Below are 13515 nucleotides of genomic sequence, written 5' to 3'. Positions count from 1 at the left end.
TTGGATTGGAATTGGATTAAAATAAATAAGTAAATTTTAAAAAATAACAAATCATGCAGTTTAAAAACAAGTAACTGGATTAACAAACGTAACAATGAATACAGATTTTAATCAGGCATTTTATAGGAGACCCTTTCCTGTTTTTCCTTGCTTAATTTGTTTTTACAGTTAATTGTTGCGTGTTGATGTTCTTTTACCTTTTCCATTCTGCCTTGCCTTTGATACTAGGGAAGTCCAACAGTAATACCTAAATACATATTGTGGCTAATGTACGCTTGGCGGTGGTTGTGCAATGAGGTGTGTTTTCGCCTCCCACGCGGTGTTTGCTGTAAGAGCTCGCATCGAATCTTTCCATTACAATCAAGTTTCGTTTTAACACTGACATCAAACTGCAGACTAAGAGCTGCGTGATGGCCACGGCCGCGATCAACTCCTTACTGAACTACAAAACAGAAAAATACATTGATACAAAAAATAAGGCAGTCGGAGTGTTGCACAGACTTTTTCAGTTATCTGTCATTGGTTACATAATAGGGTAAGTGCATTATTGCCACGTATAATTTCCTGCACTGTACATGTTATTACTTAACGGGTTAACTTAAAATAAGTCACTGAACAAATATAATAACATTTGGGCTTTGTCTGTAGCATATCGTTTGGTAAACAGAATAAAACAAACAAACAAAAAATATTAATTTTTGAATGAGCGGTTCATTTATTGTATTGAATAGTAGACTATTCGCACGTTACACGCTTATTTTATACTTTAAAGAAGTAAGCAAAATTAAAAATAAAATGCTTAAAATGTCAGAATTTTGACCTGTGCGTTTGAGCAAATACCACATGAACGTTTCTCTTTCGCTGTTTTGTTTTTTGTTTTTGCCCGAACCTATGCGCACTTGTGGCATGCGGTTCAGCGTCTCGCTTTACCCGACACAATTCAAAAGTGTTACCTGGGACACAACAGGCGGAAACGGAACACAAGGGGTCTATTCCTGGCTTACCGATGACAGCCGAAAACCGCATACAGTAATCTTTAGGTGTCATGTGGGTAGAATGTAGAGAACTGTGCATATAAGTCTGCACAAAACAATTTTTACACAACACTTATCTTTATAACTGAGTTTAAATGTTTTGGTGTGTGAAAATGCGGCAGATTATATTAGGTTTATGACGTGCAGTGTTTGAACCACGATCTGTTAGGATTCCTTTAATGTTATCAGCACAAAGATCAGAGAGTCCCTGTTATAGTGGGAGGAAAAGGGGGGCTACCCACTCATTCATGGGGGGGGCTTTAATCCAAACTTTGTTTATATTAATAGTGGAGGCTTTGATGTTGCTTTTATCCCTTAGCAAAATTAGAAAAATGGGTTATACCAATTTCACAGCTAAGATATTAGGTTACTGCTAATGCACACTGTTACTGTGGTCTTACCTCAAATAAAGAAGAATATGAAAAGCACACAAATGTGACTAAGAAATCATTTGGCTATGAGCTGCTGTTAATATCAGATGTGACACAGTGTTAATGAGGACAGCTGAACACAATGAAACAGCAGGTCCTTCTCCAAATGATGTGACACAAGGTGAGATCGTTTAGTGGCAACTAAAAAGTATTATTAGGAATCATTTTTGAGGATTGCAAATGTGGGGAGGTTTCAAACTGTGCAGACTTTGTGGAAAACCTTTATCATTGATTTTCATTGAACATGGCATATGAACTGCTCATTACTGGCCACCCCAACAATACCCACTGATTGTCATGTACAGCCGCTGGCTAACTTATTCCTTTAAAACATTCGTCAGAGATGTGGGTCAACATGGAAGAGGGTCGCTGAGACTGCTTGTATATTGTCACAGTTTGCTGATTTGGGAGACTGTTTTGAGTGTGATGTAAATACAGAACACAGGCAGGGGTTTAGCAACAAAACAATCTGCTTTATTTGGCTGTTGTAAAAAGTCCAAAAGGCAAAACAGAACCCTAAGAGAAGAAACTAAACTGAGGCATGGGAACAAACTGGGACCAGGAGACTGATGGGACAGATGACACAGGAAGATGGCATTTTCTATAAACACAGAAGGGCAATCGGGGAAGTAGATATAGTTGAACTAAATCACGGAGGATGTGAGAAGGCGAAGCAAAACTAAATGAAAAGCACAAGGGACAATTAACTATCAAAATAAAGCAGAAAGTGAGAAGCGATAATTAAACTACACCAAGTTCATTGCCCTGGAGAACAGCTACAATCTCAGAGCCAGTAGCTGGCCGTGGTTTAAAGTGCCCCTTGCAAACACAGAGTCAGGAAACATTCGGAAAGTCCTCCGAACGTTCTCATTGTCTCACAGCACGTCCTCTGAGAATCACTGGTCCCTCATTCAATAAGCCCAAATTTTACTTGAGGTTAGTATTTGTAAGCTTTCAGTATAACCTCCAATCTGCTAAATATGCTAAAGTATTTTATTCTGCCTATGCGAACAATGTAAATCGCAGTGTGGACTAAACCATTTTGGTTCTTTTTAAGAGATGAAAGGACCCCTGAGCCTCCACAATATGTTGAAATCAAAGTTCAGTCACACAGCCAGTTCATTTGGGCAATTTACTTATGGAACTAATTAATTAATAATAATAACAATGTAAACAAAAAAAACAAACTCTTCATTCCAGGCCTTGCAAGGTTAGAGAGTCCCACTAAGCCAACCACTTTGATACACCTGACTAGCAGTATCACCCCTCAATGCATACTGTATGTCACAAAAGACAGTTGAAAAAGGCAAAAACATATAAAATATCTGCATAAGGTTTGCACCAAAGCTTTTACCAAAGACCTGCGAGAACACTGGGTAGTTCTGCTTTGATTTAAAGGTGGGTTTTCATAGTCAAGCAAGGCTACCAGGAGATAGATGATGCCATCCAGAGTTCTGTCATAACTAAAGTGAAGGGAACTGCGGTGACCAACACCAGTGAATCTGGTCTGCTTGTGTGGGGACCTGAGGAGTATGTCATCCCCCCACAGGTGAGAACACTTTTATTATTTCAGACTAGATTAAAGCCATGCACTGCTGATGAGACTTTGACATTTTGTCTGTTATTTTCTTTTTGTCATTCAGGGTGAAGATGTTCTGTTTGTTGTAACCAGCTTCTTAGAGACACCAAACCAGAAGATGGGTTACTGTGCTGAGGTGAGAACATTTTGTTTTCACTTTAAATCACTGACTGGACATAATAGACCACAGTGATGGTATTTCTAACTTTAACTAAGAGGTGTTTTCATTGTTTTTAGATTTGATGAATGGCAGCGGTGATGATCAGGTCGTTGTCTCAGTTTTAATTGCTGGTCATTCTACAGACTCATTTGCCATCAAATAAAACAATTCTTCTAACATTCCCTTGTTTTACTGACAACGGAAATATTGCCTCTCCTGTTGATTTCACTTTCACTTTAACCTTTCACCTGCCAGCCCAATTTTTCTAGCATGCACCACACCACAGACAGTTTCCTCTTGCAAGTACAGGTTAGATAGAGTGTGTCATACTGTGTTGCAAGTAAATGATGTTAACTCTAAGGAGAGTATCCACTATTTATTTAGGGGATTTGTTTCATTTTGTCTGTTACTTACAGGAAAAAACTTTTTTTCAATAAGTGATTACATGAGATAGGTAACACCATAAAGTGCCAGAATGTGGAAGAATGATATTTTATGAAACTACTTTATCACTCTGCATGTGAATATAACAGACTGGGGAGGCTTCCTCCAGTGCTTCATGGCCCACCTGACAATAGCGTGATGTGTTTAAAGTCATACACATTGGTTTGTGGCTGACCTGTAATTCCTCTCCTGCATGGTAACATATTGTTTGCACAGTAGCAGAGAAGTGTTTTCCTCACACCTCTTAACCCATTTTGTCACCTCCATCATCATCATATGAGTGTGTATGTGTGTCAGTATTCATGATTTATTTTCAGCTCACAATATACAGTATGTAAACCCAGAAGACTCTCTGGGTTGCCTGCCTGATAGCCATCAGCTAAGAAGAAACAAACAGCTATAAAAATTTGCTCTTATAAATATTGACCGAAACCAAGAGCAGGGTCTGACACTTGCAGGGGAGCCTTTTGGTATCATGCAGCATGTGCCATTTTTAACGGTTGAGTTCTAGTAAAATAGAAAAAGCACAGACATGCATCCATTTAACACCCTTGGCTTCATTTAACTTTCATATTCACCATGTTGCTAGAATACAGAAATCTTCTATTTTAGATTAAGATATTCTTGGATGCTAACAAGTTCTGACTGCTTTAAATATACTGAAATTTACTTTTTGTGTTATATTTGTAAATTCTGACTTTGTATCCCTTATTTTTGACTTACATTTACATATGTACAGTGGGGCAAAAAAGTATTTAGTCAGCCACCGATTGTGCAAGTTGCCCCACCTAAAATGATGACAGAGGTCAGTAATTTGCACCAGAGGTACACTTCAACTGTGAGAGACAGAATGTGAAAAAAAAAATCCATGAATCCACATGGTAGGATTTGTAAAGAATTTATTCGTAAATCAGGGTGGAAAATAAGTATTTGGTCAATAACAAAAATACAACTCAATACTTTGTAACATAACCTTTGTTGGCAATAACAGAGGTCAAACGTTTACTATAGGTCTTTACCAGGTTTGCACACACAGTAGCTGGTATTTTGGCCCATTCCTCCATGCAGATCTTCTCGAGAGCAGTGATGTTTTGGGGCTGTCGCCGAGCAACACGGACTTTCAACTCCCGCCACAGATTTTCTATGGGGTTGAGGTCTGGAGACTGGCTAGGCCACTCCAGGACTTTCAAATGCTTCTTACGGAGCCACTCCTTTGTTGCCCGGGCGGTGTGTTTTGGATCATTGTCATGTTGGAAGACCCAGCCTCGTTTCATCTTCAAAGTTCTCACTGATGGAAGGAGGTTTTGGCTCAAAATCTCACGATACATGGCCCCATTCATTCTGTCCTTAACACGGATCAGTCGTCCTGTCCCCTTGGCAGAAAAACAGCCCCATAGCATGATGTTTCCACCCCCATGCTTCACAGTAGGTATGGTGTTCTTGGGATGCAACTCAGTATTCTTCTTCCTCCAAACACGACGAGTTGAGTTTATACCAAAAAGTTCTACTTTGGTTTCATCTGACCACATGACATTCTCCCAATCCTCTGCTGTATCATCCATGTGCTCTCTGGTAAACTTCAGACGGGCCTGGACATGCACTGGCTTCAGCAGCGGAACACGTCTGGCACTGCGGGATTTGATTCCCTGCCGTTGTAGTGTGTTACTGATGGTGACCTTTGTTACTTTGGTCCCAGCTCTCTGCAGGTCATTCACCAGGTCCCCCCGTGTGGTTCTGGGATCTTTGCTCACCGTTCTCATGATCATTTTGACCCCACGGGATGAGATCTTGCGTGGAGCCCCAGATCGAGGGAGATTATCAGTGGTCTTGTATGTCTTCCATTTTCTGATGATTGCTCCCACAGTTGATTTTTTCACACCAAGCTGCTTGCCTATTGTAGATTCACTCTTCCCAGTCTGGTGCAGGTCTACAATACTTTTCCTGGTGTCCTTCGAAAGCTCTTTGGTCTTGGCCATGGCGGAGTTTGGAGTCTGACTGTTTGAGGCTGTGGACAGGTGTCTTTTATACAGATGATGAGTTCAGACAGGTGCCATTCATACAGGTAACGAGTGGGGGACAGAAAAGCTTCTTACAGAAGACGTTACAGGTCTGTGAGAGCCAGAGATTTTCCTTGTTTGAGGTGACCAAATACTTATTTTCCACCCTGATTTACGAATAAATTCTTTACAAAACCTACCATGTGGATTCATGGCTGACAAGGAGTTGATAGTGGACTTCCGGAGGTGCAGAGAAGTACACACCCCCATCACCATCAACGGCGCTGCTGTGGAGAGAGTGAGCAGCTTCCGGTTCCTTGGTGTACAGCTGGCTGAGGATCTTACGTGGTCAGTACACACAAACAAAACAGTGAAGAAGGCGCAGCAGCGCCTCTTCTTTCTCAGGAGACTGAAAAGATTCGGCATGAGCCCCCGCATCCTCAGGACCTTCTATCACTGTGCCATTGAGAGCATCCTCACTGGATGCATCACCACCTGGTATGGCAACAGCACCGCCTACAACCGCAAAGCTCTCCAGCGAGTAGTGCGGTGCTCTGAACGGATAATTGGAGGTGAGCTTCCCTCCCTCCAAGACATCTACAGGAAGCGGTGCCTGAGGAAAGCGGGGAGGATCATCAAGGACTCCAGTCACCCCAGCCATAAACTGTTCAGACTACTTCCATCAGGAAGGAGGTTCTGCAGCATCCGGTCCCGTACCAGCAGACTGAGAGACAGCTTTTTCCATCAGGCCATCAGACTGCTGAACACGTCATAGACACCTCACCTTCACTACTGGAACTTTAACATTATGCACTCCATACTGTACAGTAACGCCACTGTTTTGCACATGTCTCAACTCTGTATATTTTATTTTATATATTTTATTTATTGTTTACTCTATTTAAATTGTAAAATATGTGTACACACACACACACACACACACACACACACACACACACACACACACACACACACACACACACACACACGTAGAAAAATATTTAGTATACACATCCAGAAATGCATATACTATTATATATTGGACATATATTTATTAGTTTCAGATTTAGCCATTCTTGTATTTTGCTTGTTTACATTATTGTATTTTGCACAACTCTGTTGCTTGTGAAGCTCGCACACAAGAATTTCACTCACATGTGCTGTACCAATGTACCTGCACATGTGATGTGACAATAAAAGTGATTTGATTTGATTTGATTTGACTAAATACTTTTTTGCCCCACTGTATTTATCATTTAGTTCGATATACTATATCACACTTGGTTCTGTGTTGTGTTTTTTGTTTTGTTTTTTACATTGCCTCTGTCCTTTTTTTGTTCTCAGAGCCACAAAGTGCTTAATGGCCACTGTAGTGTTGACGAGGACTGTAAAAAGGGAAAGATGGTGGAGTCTGGTCATGGTGAGAAAGAAACATCCTGATATTAAATCAGTATTGTGAAACATGTCTGAATCAGAAACTCTTTTCACATGATCATCTAGATGTTTTTAAACAGTTTTTTTTTGTTGTCTGTTGTCTAAAGGAGTCATGAGCGGCAAATGCATAAGAAACAATGAAAAGTCCAATGGGACCTGTGAAATATTTGGCTGGTGTCCAACTGAAAAAAACATCAAACCACAGTGAGGACAAATTTGAAATGACCAATCCTCCTTTCTCTCTGCACTAACATGCACAAACATTCAGGCAAATCACGTGTAGTTGTCATTTATCGGGTCAGCACAACAGGTTTGGCACTAAATCTAAACTAAGGATGTCCTACACTGAGACACTCAGCTTCATGACCCAGTCTTATAATAGTATTGTATCAGCTCACATTAAACAGCACTGGGTCATAGATGGGTTCATTTCCCACTCAGCAATTCAATCACAATCCCTCTCTATCTGCTACAGGAAGGTTTGACTTTGATTTGTTTTTATTGTTGTCTTATACATTTATTCACAAAAATGTATATTTACTTAACATTTTGTTTTCACAGAAAGCCTTTGCTCAAAAATGCTAAAAACTTCACCATCTACATCAAGAATTTCATCCAGTTTCCTAAATTCTCATTTTCAAAGTAAGTCCTCTTTAACATTTACAACAATATCTCCTTGTACTTGCTGACTAGCTGGATATTGCTGTGTGCAATAAGCAGTTCACATCCATAAATATGTGTTTTTCTTAACTCTGAGGTCCAACATCCTCAAAACAACTGATCAATCCTACTTGAAGAAATGCAGATATGATGAGAAGCAATACCCCTACTGCCCCATCTTTCGCCTGGGAGACATTACGAGAAGAGCTGGATACAACTTCCAAGACATGGCCACACTTGTTAGTATTACATTGTATTTTCTCAAGATTGTGTTAATGTGATATAACCTCAAATGTTACTTTCTAACACACATAGAGTTTATACCCCAAAATAATTATGATGACTGAATCCATGACTTAAAGGTTTTTTTTAGTTACTGTTATTAGTCATGACCTTTGCTCATTGTTCTTGGGAGAAATTGTGAGACAACCGAAACATGTCCCACTGAACAAAGTTTCTCATGTTTCCTACTTCATTAGGTACAACTGTTCAACTGTCCCAAATCATTCCACTTAATGATTTGGGATCATTAAGTGGAATATCTAATCAGCCAATTACAATGCACCAAGTCAATCCATTTAGGAATTAAGACATGATCAAGATTACTTTCTGTAGTTCTATTCCTTGATAGCCACAGTGTACCCATTTTCTGACAGCTTCTTCCAGCAGGATAACGCACCATGTCACAAAACTCTGACAAAACCTGATCTCAAACTGTTTTTGAACATGGCAATGAGCTCACTTAACTATAATGGCCTCCAGTCACAAGAGCTAACAGAGAACCTGTGGAATGTGGTGAAATGGGAAATTAATCCCCTTGATGTGCAGCTGTGTGGTTCTGTCATGTCATGTGGAATGTTCTCTGTGGAATGTTCAGTGCCATGAAGAATTAGTTCTTCGTGTTCTGAAGGATTAAAGGGGTCTGATCTGGTACTAGCAGGATGTAGCTAATGTTTAACAAATGTTTTCTATACAGCTGTGAATGAACGCAGGTAAAACACCACTAATGGAATGCATACAAGTATCCAAATTTGAATACATGTATAAAAATAAAAATCTTAGAATAAGCATGTTTTGGCTGTTTTGTTAGGGTGGCGCTATTGGCATTGTGATACAGTGGGACTGTGACCTTGACAAAGGCACCTCTCACTGTAATCCAGAGTACCAGTTCACTCGCCTGGATGCCACTGTCTCCAACAAGAGCATCGCAACAGGATTTAACTTCAGGTGAGGCTCACTGCAGAGCATCTTTGTTGGCATGGTGCACAGACATGTAATCATCTTTACAACTTATGAAAGGAATAAAGAACCATAACCATTCTAAATTACCTAAAGGTTATTTATGTTTATCTTTATTTTATTTTTTATATTTTTGTTTTCTTCTCTAACAGACATGCAAGATACTTTAAAAATGCTGCTGGTGAAAGCTATCGATCTCTATACAAAGTTTATGGCATACGATTTCATATCCTGGTATATGGGAAGGTATGTACAATGCATCAGTGACAGAATGAATGCATAAATGGTGCCAATGCATTACAATAAGATAATTTATGTAATAAAGCCAATACATATAACACCAATGCAAAAATACCATTATTATTAGTAGTAGTATCCTCTCTTCTTAGGAGAGGGGTTATTAGGAATGATTTGACAATTAGACAGAATACAGTAATTAAGGGCATAAACTGCAAGAACGTGGAACATAAAATCAGACTTTATGCGGATGATGTGTTACTTTTTCTCCAAAACTCACAAACCAATCTCTCTGGGGTGATTGCATTGATAAACTCTTTTGCAAGAATTTGCAAGAAAAGATTTTTAGAATATCAACAAATTAAATCCATAGTAAAAAAAAAGAAATTTAAACCCTGTCAAGTTGAACTACAAACACCATCGAGTGTGGTACAATTTCTTACTCGTAAAACCCCAAAATTACTCTCCAAAATATACAGAATGCTTTCTAAAACAGATGAATCAATATCACTTCCTATTGCAAAATGGGAAGTGGATTTATCAGTTAACTTAACTTTTTTCACTGCCCTATGCATTGCCAAGAAAACAGTCCTCATGAACGGGAAAAATAAAAAATAATCTTAATTCTAACCAATATAGAAATTATCTAATAGATACAGCCTCTGCCACCACATCAAATCAATTGCTCTGGGCTCCTTTGATCAGCTCCATCACCTAGTGGGGGTGGGGGGTTATAGTTTGGTCTGAGGGTGCTCCGTCTCCGGGCTGGGGCCCTGGCTGGGCCTTGGGTCCTGGTTGGTATGTCGCCGGGGTTGTGGGTGGGTGTATGGGTGTATGGGGGCTCAGCCCTGGCGCAGGGTGCCGCCAGTACATCGAGCCACCTGAGGGGCTCTTCAACTGGTGGGGGAGGCTGTTATATCTTGCAGGAGGTCTCCTCTCTCCAGGAACTCACTCTGCAGATGGGGGAGATACAGGAGATACAGGAGAAGAACTCAGCCTGGGTGTCTATTGTCTTGTGTAGTCTGGAAGATGAGTGGATGACGGGGTGGGTGCAGTTTTCTCTGTGGTGGGGTCAGGTGGGTTGTCCTCTTTCTTTGCCTTTAGACAATAATTCTGATGGCAAAAGAACCAAATGGGACTGGTGAAAAAAAAAAGAAAAGAAAAAAGGAATGATTTGAAAAGAGCACTGCAGTCTTTGCTCTTTGAACAAAAATAAATTGTAATAAACTCCTATTTAAAAACATCTCTTGGGTTTCTGATCTCCTCCACAGGCTGGAAAGTTTGCCATAGTCCCCTTGGTTGTCAATATTGGTTCAGGACTGGCTGTGATGGGAGCTGTGAGTATCATTAATAATTAAATCAACATGATATTAAATGAATTGAACAGCATTTTTTTACATATATATCACAGAATTGAATAAAATTCTTTTCAACAGGGAACCTTCTTTTGCGACATTGTCCTCCTTTATTTAACTACGGGGAAGAAGTCTTACAAAGACCAGAAGTTTGAAGTCTTAAAGTATGAAAAGCAACACACGAGTACAGATGTAGACATTTCTTAGGTTTTTTTCCATATTGAAAGGACCACAGTATGTGTGTATAGAGAATAATGAGCTAGAATAACTTCACATTAGATTTTTTTAAAATACATATATTTAATATGATATATAATTTGAATAGTTTGATTGATTTAATAATTGAGTCCAATAACATATGCTATTTAAAATCAAGACATAAGCTTGTGTTTTGGGGTTAATTAAAAGCTATTATGGTCCTCACAGGACATAAAACATGCTTAACCTTAAACATTTCCAGGAGTCATGCTGAGCCCTACAACACTGATAATCACTTTATTACAAGTTCCCAGTTTCATTTGTAGTGAGGTGTTTTCATTGGTGTTTTCATTGGTGTTTTCATTGTGGTTCATTGTGGTTTATTACTTGTTGTTAATAAAAAGATCCTACATCATTCATTATTATCTAACTATTGAAGTAATACAGTTTTTACAAATTTCAGTCAGGAAAAAGTGAAGAAAGGTGAAAACGTCCAGGAAATGCAGTAATGGGCTGTCAGAGGGGTATGTTTCTGCTCTCATTTGTCTTTAAAGACTGTATTGTTGCGCGTGCATGTGTGTTTGTGTGGATTTTGATTTCTAGTTAAGGATATATGTTCATTTATGACTAGAAAAATGCATTTCTGGTGTGATCTGTGGTTAATTTACGCTTCTTTACTATTTGTTACAACAGGTCTCTGATCTGCAGAAACTGTGCCATGAAAGATATGAAGAACAAAATGGAAAAGGACAATCAAAATAGTGTAACATATCAACTATTAAGTGTTCAAAGGTCATGTCCTAACCTCATTTCACAAGTTTAGCCATAAAATATTTTAGCATTATTATGAAGAACATAAACCAAGTTTACTGAACTTTTATCTGTTTACTTTCATGGCTGTGACTTTTTTTTTCTTTTAACACTATTCAGTTCAATTTAGAGTTATTTATGTAACCCCACTTCACAATAACAGTCACCTCAAGGTGCTTTATGCTACGTCCACACTAGCCCGGATAAATTTAAAAATGGCATTTTCGTTTGAAAATGCTCCATGTCCACACTATCGTTTTCAGTTGTTTTCACAGAGTTGTGTGCCCTCACTAAAACGGCCAAAAATTCCAGTCCTGCGCATACATGAAATGCAGGACTCATTTCTATCTGCCATTTATTTACTTACTTTGGATTAATAGTCCAGCCTACAAAAAATGCAAGCATTAGCTATATTTTCAGCATCACTCCTATATAGGAAAGTTTCCATTTAAGAGATACTGTGTAGATGAAAGAAATCAGTGCTACATTTTTATTTAAATTGACTAACGATGTATAAGCATGTATAATGTAAAAATTACTGATACAAGCACAGACCCCTGTGGAACTCCATGAATGTGTGATGAATAGTAGAATGTCCAAGCGTCATGGAGGGCTTTTGTTTTAGTAGAGTAACAAACAATTTGCAGTGAGCATGTACCACTATAACCAACCAGATCAACCTCTGTGGGAGCAAAGTTTAGGTGGCTGCTTTGTATTTTGTTCGCACATCCCACTGAAGAGCATAACAAAGGAGGAAGCACTTCTTTAAATTTGATTACATCACTTCAGAAAGACATCTAGTGTTTTCCAGTGCTGTGCTGTGTTCTTTAGAAATACTGTTAAATGTTCATTGTATGTTTTAGTTTAAGTACCCTGAAGCAGCCGTTGTTCTGTTTTGGTATTATATAGGTTAAACTGAATTTATTTCAACTGAACTGAATTGAAGTGAATTGAACAAGAGCTTCAGAGAGCACAAATCCCCACAGAAAGAAAGTGGTCATACGAAAACTTTAGTAATTTATGTCGTTTCTGTTGCGTCACGCTGGTGCTGGGCTGGTTTTATTAAAAAATGCTACATCAGCCTGCTTTTATAACAACACACTGATCCCTGATCTTTGACCTTGAAACAATATATACTATAATTTTTCTGGGTCAACTATGACCTTGGGTACTAACAGTGAAGGTCAAGGTCAAATGCTTAGCCAACCTAGCTACACATGAAGTTTGAAGAAAAATTGTTTGTAATATCTGAACTGAGCAAAAAAAGAAAAAGAAAGAGAAAGTCTGCAGTCATTCAGAACGGTTGGTCTGTGTATGCTTGATTTTCATTGTTAAATATTGGACACCTCATGTATGAAATGGGCATTCAGTGTCATCTTCTGACACTATTGTTTTTCATACTTTATATGATTTTGAAAAACTTCAAATAAAGATGTTGATAAGAAATTATGTGTTGTTTCTATCATACCTTTTAGTTGCTTCCTTGGTGTGATCTTTTGTAACACTCCTATGTACACATCTACACACAGTGGAGACACTTGCACAGATGCTGTGTGACAGTTGATCAGTTCTTGTTTATAGATTGTGTAAATATTGCAGCACAGCCAACGTGAAATGCATTCCTTCCTTTTTTTCTCAGATAGGGGATTTAGTCAGCCAGCTGTCGGTTAATATAGTTTATTCATGGTGACATCATTGAAATAATCAGATTTTAAAAAGAACTTTATGCTGAACAAGTAATTTTTAAACCTTAGCAGTGGAAGTGCATTTTTAATGTATACTTCATATAGATGAATGATAAATTAATATATGTGTGTGTTATTTTCATTTAGAAAATGACAATGATTTGATCTGAATTTGTATTTCTATTTTCCTTTATATCCACAATGTTTTAAATTATAATGTAAATAATGCAAATAGTATTACAACTTCTTATG

At 38.6% G+C, this 13515-nt stretch overlaps 1 protein-coding gene across 1 annotated transcript; it reads left to right on the top strand.

The window, feature by feature from the left end:
- The first annotated feature begins 394 nt into the window (after positions 1–394).
- Positions 395–13018, top strand: LOC146693861 (P2X purinoceptor 5-like). The gene is made up of 13 exons (XM_085429823.1): positions 395–535; positions 2864–3014; positions 3109–3180; positions 6990–7065; positions 7187–7283; positions 7641–7721; positions 7837–7978; positions 8830–8966; positions 9131–9224; positions 10487–10552; positions 10652–10734; positions 11232–11292; positions 11462–13018. Exons 1-12 carry the CDS (start codon positions 411–413, stop codon positions 11275–11277), a joined length of 1170 nt encoding a protein of 389 aa, XP_085285949.1. The 5' UTR covers positions 395–410; the 3' UTR covers positions 11278–11292; positions 11462–13018.
- The last annotated feature ends 497 nt before the right edge of the window (positions 13019–13515 follow it).

Source organism: Copadichromis virginalis, linkage group LG14 (assembly GCF_057382275.1).
Source record: "Copadichromis virginalis isolate Kocher_CV1m ecotype Utaka linkage group LG14, C_Virginalis_male_GT1.1, whole genome shotgun sequence".
Taxonomy (NCBI): Eukaryota; Metazoa; Chordata; class Actinopteri; order Cichliformes; family Cichlidae; genus Copadichromis; species Copadichromis virginalis.
This window is presented reverse-complemented; position numbering and strand designations above follow the sequence as displayed.

Excerpts from the sequence above, each read along its gene's own strand:
- LOC146693861 (XM_085429823.1), top strand. The coding sequence starts at position 411 with ATGGCCACGGCCGCGATCAACTCCTTACTGAACTACAAAACAGAAAAA. Across the intron at positions 536-2,863 it reads GTCATTGGTTACATAATAGG|GTGGGTTTTCATAGTCAAGC; the intron begins GTAAGTGCATTA and ends TTTGATTTAAAG. Across the intron at positions 9,225-10,486 it reads ATATCCTGGTATATGGGAAG|GCTGGAAAGTTTGCCATAGT; the intron begins GTATGTACAATG and ends TCTCCTCCACAG.